Source organism: Neolamprologus brichardi, chromosome 3 (genome assembly GCF_056152115.1).
Source record: "Neolamprologus brichardi isolate AB-2024 chromosome 3, ASM5615211v1, whole genome shotgun sequence".
Taxonomy (NCBI): domain Eukaryota; kingdom Metazoa; phylum Chordata; class Actinopteri; order Cichliformes; family Cichlidae; genus Neolamprologus; species Neolamprologus brichardi.
This window is the reverse complement of record NC_142106.1, coordinates 55,661,112-55,677,358: the sequence shown is the minus strand read 5'-3', so window position 1 is coordinate 55,677,358 and position 16,247 is coordinate 55,661,112. Positions and strand designations below refer to the sequence as shown.

The 16,247-nt window shown below is 41.4% G+C and overlaps 1 protein-coding gene across 2 annotated transcripts in view; it reads left to right on the top strand.

Annotated features, from left to right (window-relative positions):
* Positions 1-11,746: 11,746 nt before the first annotated feature.
* The window catches only part of LOC148105900 (protein NLRC3-like), a 58,537-nt gene continuing 54,036 nt past the window's right edge, over positions 11,747-16,247 (top strand). Inside the window, exons 1-2 of one of the 2 annotated variants that reach the window (XM_087839000.1) lie at positions 11,747-13,527; positions 15,045-15,221. In XM_087839000.1, the coding sequence (XP_087695126.1) occupies positions 11,921-13,527; positions 15,045-15,221 (1,784 nt within the window). In that variant the 5' untranslated portion in view covers positions 11,747-11,920. The remainder of the gene's footprint in view (positions 13,528-15,044; positions 15,222-16,247) is intronic. The other variant, XM_087839001.1, reaches the window with a different exon arrangement.

The window sequence follows — 16,247 nt, the reverse complement described above, 5'->3', positions numbered from 1 at the left end:
TGCTGGACCCTTCAGTGTTTTAGGTCAGTTGTCTTTTTGCCTGCTGTTAATTCTTCAAGTCCACGGTGTTGTTCTGTCTGTCTTCTGTCTTCATCAGGAGATTAACTGTCCTTTAAGCTTCTTCTCAGGATAAGGACAGGATGAGAGGTGAAGCTGTGGAATTTTAAACCAAAGCCTGTTTTCATCCCAATTCTGTTAATCTATCACTTTTCTGCTGTATTCTTCCAGGAGGTTGAGCAAGTCCATGGGCGCCTGTATTAACACACTAAGACATTTATTTAATATCATTTTCATTACTATTACTTAGCACTTTCATTCTCTAATTCCTCTGTTTTCATTTTGAAACGTCTCTCACAAGCTCACAAGCTATATTCAGACTTCCTGCTTCACTTCCTGCCAGACACACACACACACACACACACACACACACACACACACACACACACACACATACTTTACTTTGCTGGATTTTCATCCGTTTCTACAGCCTAATCGAGCTCTTATTTTATGTTCACACTCTGACCTAGTTCTTTCTCACATCTGGGCTTGGTTTATAAAGGCCTCTCTTATTAAAATACATAAAACAATCAAATCATAAAATAAGCACTAAGAATATATATTTATCTTGTAACATTGTTTAAGTTAATGAACAATTGTGTTGAAAACTGAGATTACAATATCAATCAAGATAATTATAATTGTGTTTTTTGCTGTAATTAAACAGTCATGCAGAAATGTGTCAACCACAGAACTTTAGAGGCCTTTTGTTCAATTATGTGTGGACTGTTTCTTTAGTCTCATACACAAATTGTTCTCAGTGTCTATGAGACTGATGAAATATCCATGTGTGCTGAAAGAGACTGTGCTGGTCTGACCCCCTCAACCTAGGTATTGTGGGTAATGAAAGAGCAGATAGGTTGGCTAAAGCAGCTGTTAAAAAAGTAGACATAGATGTGCAGATACCATTGTTGAAATCTGAGGGGAAAGAATAGTTTGGACACAAAGTAAGAACTTCTGGAGAATGGCATGGGATAATGGAACAAAAGGGAGACATGGGGTACAAAACACAATAGAAGTTAAGAGGAGTAGTGGGTTAAATAGGCAGCAGGAGAATACAAACAGGTCATTGCTTTCTGAATGGTTCTCTTTTTATGATGGGGAAACATCCGACTGGGTTATGTGATGGTGTAATGCTATGGAGACGGTTGAACATGTGGTTATTAGTTGCAGGAAGTATAGAAGTCAAAGGAGAGTTTTGAGGGTGGGAACTGGTGGTGAAATGAAACTTACGTTTGAAAAAGTGGTTAATCAGTTAAGTCATGATGAGGTGAAAGGAGTGGTTTTTCATTTTTGAGAAATACTGATGTCATCAAGAGGATCTGAGGATCTGGAAGAGAAGTAAGAGTAAAAGCCAGGAGATGGCAGTAGTGCAACATCTTTGGATGCAAGCTGCTGTTAAAAATGACAGAAGAAGAAGTTTGCTTGATCATTCCTCAGCTCGTCTGTGTGAAGCTGAGTGTAAAGAGGCTCCTGCTGTTAGAGAAACACTCTGACTGTTTAACAGAGTCAGACATGTTCAGACTGAATTTCAGTCAGAAACTCAGCATCACATTGATGAAGCTGCAGATTAATTGTGGTTAATTTCTGATTAATTTCTTTGTTATTTAAAAGAAGGATTCAAGGTTATTGGGTTTTTTGAACCCAAAGATTTCACATGAACGTATATGAATTGTATGATATGTCTCTTCTATTTTTCCATCCATATGTTCACTTCCACATATCCTTTTCAGGGTCGTGGGGGGTGCTGGAGCTGTCATCTTCTTCTTCTATTTTTCTATGATCATATTTTGATGTTGATTGTGATTGGTTTTATTTGTTTCTACGCTACACGGCATCCAGAAGACCATCAGGGTGTACAACCTCACCCCTGGCGCCGTTGCCCACCTCTCAATCTTAAATCCACGTAGACATTGAGGCCTATCAGGAGGGGCTCTGCGCTTACCTGCTGCTGAGTAATTGCATATGAGAGCATGAGGGTGGGAATGGATGTTTGTATCTGTGTGTGCCTGTTTGTCTGTGTCTATATGTCAGGTCAGGTATCAGACGCCACCTCTCTGGGGACATCTCAGGCCCTCCAAGGTATGGAGGCCTATCTCCCCCCACCACTCCCCCTGCAAATGGCAGACGCCCTCAGACATCGGTGCATTGGTGGTTCTTTGTGTCCGGGGATGGGCGTCCAGGTACGCAGCGGCTCACTCCTGGTGGCTGCTTGTCGGGGCCTGGAGCCTGGGGCTCGCTCGGGCTCCTTCGGGGGTGGGGTGCCTTTGGCCTCTCAGCCTGGGGCTCGGTCACTCTGGCACAGCTGGCTGCAGGCGGAGCTCACGGGCACGTCACGTTTAAATCATGCTTTTTATCTGTTTTTGTTTTTTATTATCTCTGTAAAGAACTTGGGATCACCTTGTTGTTGAATTGTGCGATATAAATAAACCTGCCTTGTATTTTTGCTGCTACCTCAAAGCACACTGTGCGCTGTCAATCTTACGTGCTGCACAATAATATTCAATATTTAGTATTTACAGTTATATTCACATAGATCATCGCGATGATGTTGTTTATTATATTGCTCTCTTTTGTTTGCTTGTTTTCTCTTTTTTCTTTCTCAACAGGTGATCCAGGTGATTGATATATGGATTTTTTTGTCTATTTGTTTTGTTGGCTTGGACAACTTCCTACCAGACCCATGGAAGTGGAAGCTTCAGTGAAGAAAGATTCCTGCTCCCAGCCATTCATTGGCTCGGCATTTTAAACCCCTAAAGGGTCACCTGGCCTGTAAATAAACAGGGCCAATAAAAAAATCACAAGAATAATACAAACATTTCAGCCAGTTTATCTTATTACATTAACTTATTCTTGTGTACACAGTAATTCATAAATAAATAATGTATATTATCAATAAAGATTGATCTAAACAGTTTAACTGCTATGTGCAGATAAAGGTTGAATAGCTTTAAAACATTTGCTATCCAGCAAATATCAGTCAAACTCAACACAAAAGGTAACATAACAATCGTTCAAATTGTTTGGACCGGTGATCCAAATCAACTGGCGTTGGTCAAACAGATGTGTGGTAGACTTACTTTGAAGGAGCTGCTACCGACAAACCAGCAAATAAACACCAAATATTTCATCGGTGACATTTGTGAGGTTTCCTCAAACACACTCCGTCAGTCTTGTTGCTGTTGAATGACAAACTATTTAAAAATGTCGCGGGTTTACCTGGTCATATTCTCATTCACGGGGCGATCGCCAAAACAAAAGCAAACAATTAACACCACGCCGATGCTGTTCACAGGACAGCAAGAGTAACGATCAGGAGCATCTTGTCTTCGTTATCGTTCCCCTCGTACGTGTTATTACTGCGATTTCAGCATTTTCGCTTCACAACTAAAGTGTGCAGTTTACTTTGTGTGCACTCAAATGGAGTCAAGTCATTTAGTGCCACCTGTGGTCAAGTGCCATAGCCTACAGCCAGATTAACTTGTGACACACATCTGAGCCACGTTTGAATTCCTATTTCATGCACAATACATTTGTTACTTTTTCTTTTTTCTTTTTTTGTGTCTTACAAATAAACCTTTAAACTGATTGAAATGATGTTATGTATTTTGACCTATATATCTACGGTGGCCCTGAGAGGCCAAACGGACTGCAACTTAAGAAAACACCAGCAATATAAAAACGCTGCAAAAGCACAAAAAACACAATTGAAATAGGAAAAAAGGAAACACAAATACAAAAAACGAAAACACAAATAGGAAAAAACAAAACGGAAGTGTTTCTGGGGAGACAACAGTAATTAGTAATAAACAGAGCCAGTGTGACTAAGTGGAGCTTGTGAGAGTGAGTGGATTGAAGAAAGTGAGGGACTCAGATGTGTCAGTTGGTTTGTCTTTGTTTTTGAGTGTGGAGGAGAGTTAGATTGGGTTGGTTTTAAAGCTAAGTTAAGAATATTCTGAATTTCAATTCAATCTTATTTATATAGCACCAAATCACAACAACAGTCGCCTCAAGGCGCTTTATATTGTACAGTTTAATTTCCAAAACTTGCATATGATCTACAGTTTGCAGCTGGACTATCACATAGCAGCTGGAGCAGTCTCAAATGGAGGCCAGTCCACTGCTGCCACCTGTGGCCAAGTGCCATAGCCTACTACTAGATGAACTTGTGACACACATCTGCAGTAGAGGCTGAGTGGCTGCTCTTACACCTGGAGCATCCAAATCGACCCACAAACACGTTGAAAGATGCAATGCCATCAATGTGGATTGTCAAGACTGAGAGACCTCTTCCCTCTGACCCCTCCCCAAACCCTCAAACCCTCCTACCCACCTCGACATACAAACTCTGTCTGGCTTCACGTGTTCTGTTGATGTTTACATGATCGAAATAACTTGAACACAAACACAAACAAACAAAGAGGAAGACTGCACCGGAAGGAAAAAACTACAAGTCCCAGCATCCTCTGTGTTTAGGGAGCAGTAGTGAAAGTGAAAGTATTGAGCCTCCGTTCAGAGCAGCAGGAGGAGGAAGGTGGAGCTGAGGCAGGTGAGTGTTAACATGAATATGTTTCTTCTTATGACATAAAATAATTCCACGCTGTTCGTGTCTGTGGGTGAAATGTGAGACCGGTCGGCTCCTCTGAGCGCTGGTTTCCTGTAAGTAGAGAGGAAGTGAGTTTAGCTGAACCTCCGTTTAGTGTGAGAGAGCAGGAGGAGAGTGAGAGCTGTGCTGAGGCAGGGTGAGTGTTAACACCGCTCTGACATTACTGTGTCTCTGTGGCGGGAACAACAGGCTCCGTCAGTGGAGGCAAAAATAATCAGACTTTGGTTTTTCAAAGGAAACAACTTTATGTCGGAAGTTCCCGCACGCTCATTGGATAACGATGTGTCAATCTCAAGTTATTAGCCAATGAGCGTGCGGATTCGCAGAAAGACCCGCCTTTATTACGGGACTTTAAAAACTACAATGGAGACAGAAACTCCGTGAGTGGAGTTCAGGGTGACTTTATGAAACTGTGACGTTTGAGCCACTTCCTGTTCTCAGTCCCAGCGTCCTGATCACCGAGGTTTCTGTTGCTCTGATATCTGATATTGATTATATTGGTAAATAGGCTGTAGCATAAACATCAAACACAGCTGAAGCAGTTTTTGGATGGTTGGCTTCAAATGATCCAGTGGTTTGAAAAGTAAAAACAATTTTAAAAATAGGTGAAGCTGATGCAGGGTGAGTGTTAACACCAGGACTTTAGAGGGAAGAAGAGTCACAGCTCAGCATGTTGTTGACGGGTTGTTGTTCAATCGGGGGAAGACATCTGAATCATTGCAGGGGGAATGGCTTTCACAACATTAATGAATTTACTCTGAGTACATGATATGCCATAATTATCTCTGAATTTGTTATATGTTTACACATTTCCATCATTGTCTAAAAGGTGTAAAACCGTCCAAATTCCATGATCCATCCAATCCTTATAAAAGATGGATTTTCTTTTATCGTATACATCTGTTGTTCCAAATCGAATTTGTATGTGGAGAAAAAATATGCTTGTAAATCATTTTCCAGTACTGGAGAAACTGTTTTTGAAAATTGGATAATTTAATTAGGAAATTTCAAAGTCGCACTTTATAAGAAATTCAATGCCACCCAGCTTCTCCAAAATTACTTTGGGGAAATAAAACCAAATACCGTTTGAATTATTTATGAAAGATTGCAACCATTTGAGTTTGATGGAACCATCATTGCTTCAAAATCAATCGCATTCAAACCTCCTTCTTCAACTGACTTCACTATATCATTCTTCCTAACATAATGTTGCTTGTTTCTCCAAATGTAATTGAAATTAATTCGATTTACATTATTTATTAGACTATTGGAAACATATAAACATTGTGATGGATAAATCAATCGAGAGATACCTTCTGTTTTAGTAAGCAAGATGCGTCCAAAGATGGAGAGGTGTCTTTGTAGCCAGCTGTTTAAAATCTTTTTAGATTTCTGGGTAATATGCTGAAAATTTAGATTTTCTCTATTATTTGTGTTCTTTGACATTATAATACACAAATATTTAATGTCAGTTTTAATAGCTATGTTAAGAGAGCTATGAGGTCACAATCATGAATAGTTAATAATTCGCATTTTCTAATATTCAGGTACAAACCAGAAGCCTTTGAGAAAAGTGAAATTTAAATCATGTTCTATAAAAACTGACGGATTCCTCGTCTAACATTAAAGCGTTTAGATGTTCCAAAATGTAAAGAAACAGAACTATTGAGTCAGAGTATAATAAAGAAATTAAATCTATGAAGTTTTTTTTTACCAAAACCAAAATAGGGTAGAGCTTTTAAAATAAAAGGATGTTCGACCGTATCAAATGCCCTATAAAAGTCTAAAAAAAGAATCACACCATCATCTTCAATTAAGTGATTAGAATCCAGTAGATCTAAAACCAATCTAATATTATTGGTTGTGGATTATCGATTAGTCTTTTATCTTTACCGGGTTTGGGAATAAGGGAGATAAGACCCTGTTTCATTGTCGTTGCTAACATTTCATTACTAATGATTTCAGTAATAGTTTTGAAGAAAAATTATTTTATTTGAAGGAAACAGCTGCAGTATTAAAAACTGCTTCACTGTCTACAAATATATGAACTGAATGTTTCTTTCAGGCTGTAAAATCTTATTTATCCTTCATTACAGTCCTGCATTCAGAGGATTACTTCTGTTATATTAGTACATGTATTTTATTCTGATGAACACATGAAACTCTGAGCTGGATTGAATCCATTGAATCAGAGTCCAGGACTCAGACTAAACACACTGAATGTGTCCTGAGCTCGGCCGCTGTTCCACAGTAACTGCTGTCAGAGTCACTGTTACTGAGTTAGCTTAGCTAGCAGAGCAGCTAGCAGTTAGAGTATGAACTCTGTAAGCAGTCAGCTCGGTCCTGGACATTGTTACTGACATAAAGCTGCTCTCTGCAGCCATGTTTGACCTGCTGCTTTGTAGGACTACAGTAATGGAAGATTTGGAGGCTGAACTCGGCTCTGTGACACTTTTTGTAGTGAACTGATGAAAGCTGCGTCTCAGATGGATGTTAGTCCAACACATCAGACACGACCTCTGCAGCTCTCAGTTGATGTGCACATGAATGAATTGTGTTTCCTCTGCAGGTGAAGGTAGAAAGTGTGTGTGAGCTGATGTGAATTGAGCAGCATGGATCAGTGTGAGGACAGAGAGGAGGGAGTCCCTCCCTCTAAAAGCACTCTGTGTGGGGAACATGAGAGCCAGACCAAAGCTCAGAGGTGAGATGACCATCTCTAACTGTCCATGACTCTTCTCCATGTCACAGCTCAGCACTCACATCACTGCTCCATCATTATTCACAGGAACCAACCTGGACCTCCACCCAGAAGTGTGTCCTCTAAGAGCAAACGGGTGAAGGATTTCTTTCGTAATTTAAGGCGAAAGAAGTCATCTGACGAAAAGTAAGTTCATGTCAGTATTAAAATGTTTGAAATTTTAATCAGCTTTTTACTATTTAATGATTTAAATAATATACTATTTACATACTTTGTTTATACTTTTTATGTAATGTATTGGACGCATTGTATGTGACACGTTTCATGTTCTCTTACTTTTAGCGTCAATCAGAAACCATCCAGCTCTGTGTCCTTACAGAGTGACCAGTCTAAAGATGTCTTCATTGAGTTTAAAATGCATCTCTGTAGCAGAGCAGTGTCTCCAAGGACACACAGGCTCAGCTGTAACTGTCAGTTTATCTGGTTTTAAGACACATTTGGACACAATTGGCTGTTTTTAACTATGTATTTTAATCAGAGGTGTAAATTTAGACCTCACACATCTGGATCCTAAACTATGATAGAAACAGCTGCTAGCAGTGGGTAGTTTGACTTTGATACGCTGCTCTAGAAAGCAAACAAAGGTGTGTGCAGCTCCTCTTCAGAAAAGTGTTCAGAGAGCAGCTGCTGTATTAGACAAAGGCTCGTCGTGTGAGCCCAGATGTGTGTAACAGCTGGATGAAGGAGAACCATCACAGTCACGTCTCCATCCCGCCTTTATTAATGAACTTCCTGTTGCTTGCAGATGACAGGAACACAAAGTGTTTGTGCCACGTGATGCTGCAGGATTTGTTAACATGTCCATGATGGTAACATCTCCTCGTCTAACTGCAAACACATGAGCGCTCCTAACGGCAGCTATCACAGCCACACAGGCAGACTGTGTCTCACTGTTGCATTCAGGGACATTTGTTTTCCTGTAAAAAGCTGAACTCTAATCTAAGAGGACTGTTACTGACAGGAAACAGCTGCATTATCTGCAGTCTGTGTGATCACAGCTGTTCAATCACTTTATCAGAGAATTGATCATTGAATAAAACATGTTTGTGTCTCCAGAGGTCAGAGGTTACAGTCTGCAGGATCCAGCTGTCCGTCTGTGAGGAGTGACTGGTCCAAACATCACCCTCCAAACTTCAGTGATGAACCTGGAACAACGAGGTCAGAGACCTGTGATGACTCCTTTACATGTTTATGTTTTCCTGGATAAATATGACCAAAGATTCATTAAAAAGATAAAAATATTAGACTTTGTCCTGTAGCGCTGTGTGGCAGGCAGGATTGGACCCAAACACAACAGGAAGAAGTCAAAGAGGCAGCTTTATTTCAGTTGTGAACATGCAAACAGCAGAAATAAGAAAACATAACTGTAGGTTTGCAGTGAATGAAGCCTCAGCTCGACGCTCCACTTTGTCCCTCTTTTCCTTCTCCAAACAGCCACATCAGGAGTCTTTGATGGAGTTTTAAAATATTTAATTACAAATTTCCAAAGATGGGTTCAGGATACCTGAATCCACAATTATTAAAGCTAAAATAGTTCACAGGGTTTGGACTTTGTTAGGTGACGAGAGAACATCAAAGTGTTTTTTATCTTTAAACAGTATTTTTATCACTTCAGTTGCTCTCACAGCCCTGTTTGTTATTTTACCAGAGCTCTTATGTTTCACTCAGTGCTCCCACCAAACACCTTGGAGGACACATTAGTGTGATTTAGATTTCATTGGTGGAAACACCAGTCACACAAGCTAACCCATGGAGGCAGCAGCAGGCTTTGTGTTTGGTAAAGTCTGTTGGCTTAAACTAAGAGAGTTTAGTTTGTTAGCACAAAGAGCTGTCAGCTAAAGCCCCGAATGCACTTTGAATACAGATGAACTGAGAACAACACTTTAAATACAGCAAACAGTCAAACTGACAACATCTTTTTCTGCTGATCATCCACAGCAGTACATTTAGCATTCATGCTAGCAGCAGGCTATGACTGTCCACTGAGCACCAACACAGGTAGGAGTGAGCAGTGATGAAGCAGGACTGTGGGAAAGTTTGAGCTACAATCCTATTGGCTTCTCAGTTTCTCCAAAGAAAAGGGGAAAAATTCTTGGTGTTGTGAAGATGTGAGTTGGTCTTGTTGTCGTGGGGCTGGAAGGATGCTGGCAGTGAGAGGCTTTTCATACAGTGTTCAGTAACAGAATGAGAAGAAAGCCACTGCACATGAAACAAGGTGCTCGCAGTGTTTGTTTACTGTGTTTGTGCCACAATGTCAGATTAGTTGTAGATTCACATGCAGACTTGTCCAGTGAAACCAGTGCAAGTACTGCAGTACAGAGCAAAGAGTAAGCAAGGGTGTTATTGTAAACTTTAACAAAAGACTGTTATGTGACAAAGAGTAAGTACATTATTTTTATGAGTTTCAGATTGTTCATCATGTCTTTAATTTAATATTTCCAGTTTTTCCTTCCTATCTCATGAAGCTGTTACATTTATTCTTTTTCTTTTAGGATCAATAAGAGGCCAGAATCTCCTGGACCTGAACCCAGCTGTGTTTCCTTAAAGAGCAACATGTCGAAGGATATTGGTGTTCACTTTAAAGTATGTTCTTCTGCTGCTGAGAGGTAATGTGTGTCTAGATGTTGTTCCTGACTCTGTGTTTTTGAATAAATCCTCATGTTTAATATCAGCTCAGCTCTTTTTCACACACATTTCTATGTTGGTATGTGAAGCGGTGTGTGTTGGAGTGTTTCCACAAACACAGCAGTCAGAGTGGAAAGAGTGGATGTTGTAGGAGGTGTTTGTGTAGTGAAGAGGCTGAGTGTCTGTAGGACTCCAGCTGCTCCAGCAGGTGTCTCCTTTGTGCTTTGCTTCAAACACAGTGTAGGGAGGAGCTTCCACTCAGGTGTTTCAGGTGTTGCTGGATGGAGGAGGACAAATAGTTTTTCCCTTCAGTGACACTTCAGCAGCTCAGTGTTCTGGGGAGATGTTTGTCTTTATGAAGGTTTATGGATTATTGTTCTTACTTTGGTTAAACTGAGCAATACATTTTCCATCTAACATTTAAAGTAAATTTCCAGGTGAAAAAAAAGATCTGCAGCTGCAGCCTCTGTGATGTTTCACAGTCTGAAAGTAACAAATTCAACCAGAGTTCAAACAAAGGCTTAATATACGTGTGTATTTGATATAATGCCAACATGTACAAATAGGTGTTCTTACAGGTCTTAATCATAGAGGTCTGATAAGTCTGGTGACTTTCACAGTCAGCAATTTTGCTGCCTTTTATTTTATATTGGCCTTTTTAAAGCCCTTCAAATGCTCCCACATTCATACAGAGCTTTTAATAGCAAACTCCTTTACAGTCCTTCTCCTCTCACACACGATCACACGACTGATTTGTCTGCAGCAGCTGTGTTACTGCTAGTATTTTATTATGTGTGTAATCTCCTCATATTGTTCCTATGGTTTAGTTTGACTTCCTTCTGCAAACTCAGCTGCTCTGTTGCTGATACACGTCTCCATGAATATGATTGATCAGATGCTGCCAACACCATGTGTTTCATGTGAACGCTCAGCTGAAACCCTGGGTTGACTTATCGAGTTAATAACAAGCTTCACGTGACTGTGAATGCTAAAGTGAATCCAGATAAAGGAAAGAGACCCTGCTAATGTTGGACTCACTTCTTAGTGTAGATCCCAGGAGGAAGTTCAACATAGCCAGCCATTCTTTGTGCTAGCTCGACCAAACCTGAGACCACAGTGCAGGATAATGATTATCATCTGTCTCTGTCAAGGACATTTAAAATCCACAAATAACAAAAATAATTATATTTGATCATTAAAAATCTGTTTTCCATTAAAAAAGCATGAACACACTGGTGGATTACAGAAACATGAAAACTTGTTAACAGTAAAGTTAATTTAGGCGTAAACAAAGAGTCAAACATACTTAAGTAGAAGGACTGATGTTTGTGTTAAAATACCCTCTTAAAGCTGAAATACTGATTCAACTTTCTCCAAAAGTTGATTCTGTTCATCTGGACGTAGAGTTTTGTGGGAGAAACGTTTCGTCATCATCCAGGTGACTCCTTCAGTCTCAGCTGACTGCAGGTTTCAATCTTATAAACAGTAAATTTGCATAATGACTGAAACCAGCCCACTGAAGGAACAATGGGCTGGGAGGTCAGTTCCTTAATCTTAATTATGCAAATGCTCATGACCATTGATCAACAACCACTGATCAATGGTCATGAGAATTTGCATAATTAAATTAATTAATTAAATGTTTTTAGTGATAAAGAAATGTGTTCACAGAGGGAGAAAGAGGTCTGCAGGAGGTTTTAGATGAACATAAGATCAGTCTGAGGAGGAGATGTGAACGTGTGACTGAAGGAAGTGATGAAACAGGAAGTAGAACCCTCCTCAACAGTATCTACACTGAGCTCTACATCACAGAGGGACAGAGTGAAGAGGTTCATACCCAACATGAGGTGAGGCAGCTGGAGACAGCTTCCAAGATGGACACCCTCCATGACGCTCCAATCAGGTGCCAGGACATCTTTAAAGCCTTACCTGACCAACAGAGACCCATCAGAGTGGTTATGACCAACGGCGTGGCTGGTGTTGGAAAAACCTTCTCAGTGCAGAAGTTCACTCTGGACTGGGCAGAGGGCTTGGAGAACCAACATGTCAGTGTGGTGGTTCTGCTTTCATTCAGGGAGCTGAACCTGATCAGAGATGAGCAGTACAGTCTTCTGGAGCTGCTCCATGTTTTCCATCCAACATTACAGAAGGTCACAGCAGAGAAGCTGGCTGTCTCTCAGCTTTTGTTCATCTTTGACGGCCTGGATGAAAGCAGACTTTCATTGGATTTCACCAACAGGAAGCTGCTGTCTGATGTCACACAGAAGTCATCAGTCAGCCAGCTGCTGACAAACCTCATCCAGGGGAATCTGCTTCCCTCGGCTCTCGTCTGGATAACTTCCCGACCTGCAGCAGCCAATCAGATCCCTCCTACATGTGTTGACAGGCTAACAGAAGTACGAGGCTTCACTGACGCCCAGAAGGAGGAGTACTTCAGGAGGAGATTCAGTGATGAAGAACTGTCCAGCAGAATCATCTCCCACATGAAGACATCCAGGAGCCTCTACATCATGTGTAGTATCCCAGTCTTCTGCTGGATCACTGCTACAGTTCTGGAGCACATGTTGACTACAAAGCAGACAGGAGAGCTACCCAAGACCCTGACTGACATGTACTCACACTTCCTGCTGGTTCAGACAAAGAGGAAGAAGATCAAGTACCATGAGGGACATGAGATAAGTCCACAGGAGCTGACGGAGGCTGACAGGGAAGTTCTTCTGAAGCTGGGGAGGCTGGCGTTTGAACATCTGGAGAAAGGAAACATCATGTTCTACCAAGAAGACCTGGAGCAGTGTGGTCTGGATGTGACAGAGGCCTCGGTGTACTCAGGAGTTTGTACAGAGATCTTCAAAAGGGAGTGTGTGATCTTCCAGAAACCAGTCTACTGCTTTGTTCATCTGAGCATTCAGGAGTTTCTGGCTGCTGTCTACATGTTCCACTGTCACACCAACAGGAAGACAAAGGTGCTGAAGAACTTCCTGGAAAATAATCCAGATGATCCTTACTATTACATTTCATTTTCTGATGATTTGCTGATGAGAGCCATGTATAAATCCCTCCAGAGTAAAAATGGCCACCTGGACCTGTTTGTTCGCTTCCTTCATGGCCTCTGTCTTGAGTCCAACCAGAGACTCTTAGTAGGTCTGCTGGGTCAGACAGAGATCAGTCCAGAAACCATCCAGAGAGTCATCAACAACCTGAAGAAGATGAACAGTGATGAAATCTCTCCTGACAGAAGCATCAACATCTTCCACTGTCTGATGGAGATGAACCACCTCTCATTATTTCAGGAGATCCAAGAGTTCCTGAAGTCAGAGAACAGATCAAAGAAGGAACTCTCTGAGATCCAGTGCTCAGCTCTGGCCTTCATGCTGCAGATGTCAGAGGAGGTTCTGGATGAGTTGGACCTGCTGAAGTACAACACATCAGAGCGGGGACGACAGAGACTGATTCCTGCTGTGAGGAACTGCAGAAAGGCTGGGTGAGTCCAGATGTGATCATTAACATCATTGATCAGTGTAGGTTAGTAGTTTAATGTTGAAAATAAAATCAGATTGTAACCACAAAGTGTTTGTGTCCGTACGCTGCAACCTTCCACACCATTCCTTTATTGTACAGACTCAGCAGCAGCTCCATGGATCCCAAATCCAAGAGTGGAGAACAGATTTGAAGTGTGTCACATCCATGCAGTCACAGCTGTTTCCACCATGTTTCCACTGATATTAATCCTGTTCAACGACACGTTTCATATCAGTGAATATGTTCTTTAGGACGTCCACTGACATGTTTAAGTGTCCTGCTGGAAATCACTCAAATCATCCATGAAATCCATGAAAAATCCTTTTAGTGTTTCTAACTTCACCCTCTGTCCTCTCTCTCTCTCCATCCTCCTCACTACTTCTTTCACTGATAATCACACAAACATCGTATTCAGCTACAAAATAACACAATAATATCATCTGATGATCATTATTATAAGAGCAGGATCCATATTTGATATCAGAGTAACACACTGCTGGGTTATGTGCAGTCATCATCAGTGACTGTGGGTCAAACAGAAGCTCTCTGATTGGTTGCTGACCTTGGTCACCTGTCCACTCTCACCTGTGTGTGTTTGCTCTCTCTTTGCTGTCTCCATCCTCTCTCTCCTTTCTCTCCCTCTCTGTCTTTGTACCGTCACTCAGGTCCAATGGAAACAGTGACATTTACAAACCAATCAAAGACAAACTGATCCATGTCAGGTTATAACAATATTCAAAGTGAATACAGGCTGCTGCTGGACACAGACAGGTAACATCATTTTGACTTGCTGTCACCTGGATCTGGACTCATAAACACTGAAGTCCTGAACAGGAATACAAATCATTTTCTGCCAACTAGCGACACACCAGCAGATAATGGCTCAGAAAGCTAAAATGAGCCAATCATTTCTGTGTTTAGTTCCCCTGAAATCAGATCTGATATCAGCAGCTCTGAGTTCATTCATCATTATTGTCCAGTGATGAGATTTCTGCTCCGTTTGGTAACAGTCAGCAGGTTTTTCCTGCGTGTGGACGTGAACAGTCGTACCTGACAGCAGGTAGCAAACAGAGATCATCTTTCCAGCTGGAACTCTTCACTGAGCTGAACTCATTCAAAATGTTCTGGAGTCAGATTCAAAACAGGAAACAGTCCAAATGTGTGTCTTCACTCTGACTGTGGATCAGATCTCAGTGACAGACTGTGGACATTATGGAAGCCTAAATGTGACACCATCTTCCTCCTTCATCTGCAGATTAAAGCCAAACAAAGATTCTCATTAAAAGTCTGCAGGTCTGAGAGAGACTCAATCGTTGTGTCATGTCAAACACAGTAAGAGCAGCTGAAGCACACATGTGAAGAGCAGATTCATCAGATTATGACCTCACTCTGTTTTGTCTTCATATACATTCAGTCTGTGTTTATAATGCAGATTTTCTGCTTTTATAATAACACATTTTATATTTTCTATCATCACAGACTGACTCGGTGTGGACTCTCAGAGTCTCACTGTGAAGTTGTGGCCTCAGCTCTGAAGTCCAACCCCTCCCATCTGACAGAGCTGGACATGAGTAACAACTACAACCTGCATTATTCAGGTGTGAAGCTTCTGTGTGCTGGACTGGAGAGTCCAAACTGTCGACTGGAGACTCTGAGGTGAGTTCACTGACTGCAGCTGTTGTTGTTTTTCTATATTTCAGGTCTTTGATTGATGTTTGAAACTTTCTTTACTTCCTTAAATGTTCAGGATGTTTCTGAAGACAAATGTGAAGAAGTGTGAGGGCTTTCAGAAATGTTGTGTCTTTCCAAACGACTGAACAACAGTTTTTCCTTTTGGCTCCAAACAGAAGTGACAGACTTGATCAGCGTTCATTTAAAGGCTGAAAGAAGTGGAGTGGTGACGGGGAGATGTTTGACAGGACAGTGTTTCAGCCTCCGCAGGTTCATGTTGTGCTCCATCAGTCAGTGAAGATGAAGTCAGTGCTGATGAGGCTGTAGAGTGTGTGAGGGATGTGAATGAGGATGATGAAGATCTGATGATAGCAGATAAAAACAGGCTGCAGAGACTTTGAGCCATACAGGGCACACAGTGTGTGTACAGAACAGCTGAAATCATTATGGAGGCCTCACTGGAATATGGAAGCATCACAGTACAGCTTCAGTGAAGCATTAAAGTCTCTGATATGAGATGAGAAATGAAGCAGCCAGAGCTTTTTCATGAGTGGAAATCCACTGTGACTGTGAGCTGCTGCTACAGCCTCCAGATTAGCCAGCAGCTCATCCTGCTCAACATTTTCTCAGCAACTTTAATTGAAGTGTGATGTTTTCAGCTGGAGTGATGGTCAGGGTGGCCTCCCTCTCCTCTTCTTCTCCTCTTCCTCTTTCATTTGTAAAGCCACTTCTGCTGCTTTCATTCATTTGGAAGTCCTGTAGCTGAGTTTGGGAGAGACTAACAGCCTCGGCAGCAGAGGGGAGAAAGGCTGTAACACCACCACTTTACTCTGTTCTACCTGTCACATAATTTTATCAGGAAACAAATATGCTCATGTTTTTACTATGTTTGTCTTGAAGATGTAAGAAGATCACATGGTGCTTTTTATTATTGTGTTGGTTTGTTTCCTGTCTCTTGGATGGAGCCCAGCTGTGCGTGGCCCCTGGGCCTGTGGTCAGAGTGTGTGCTGG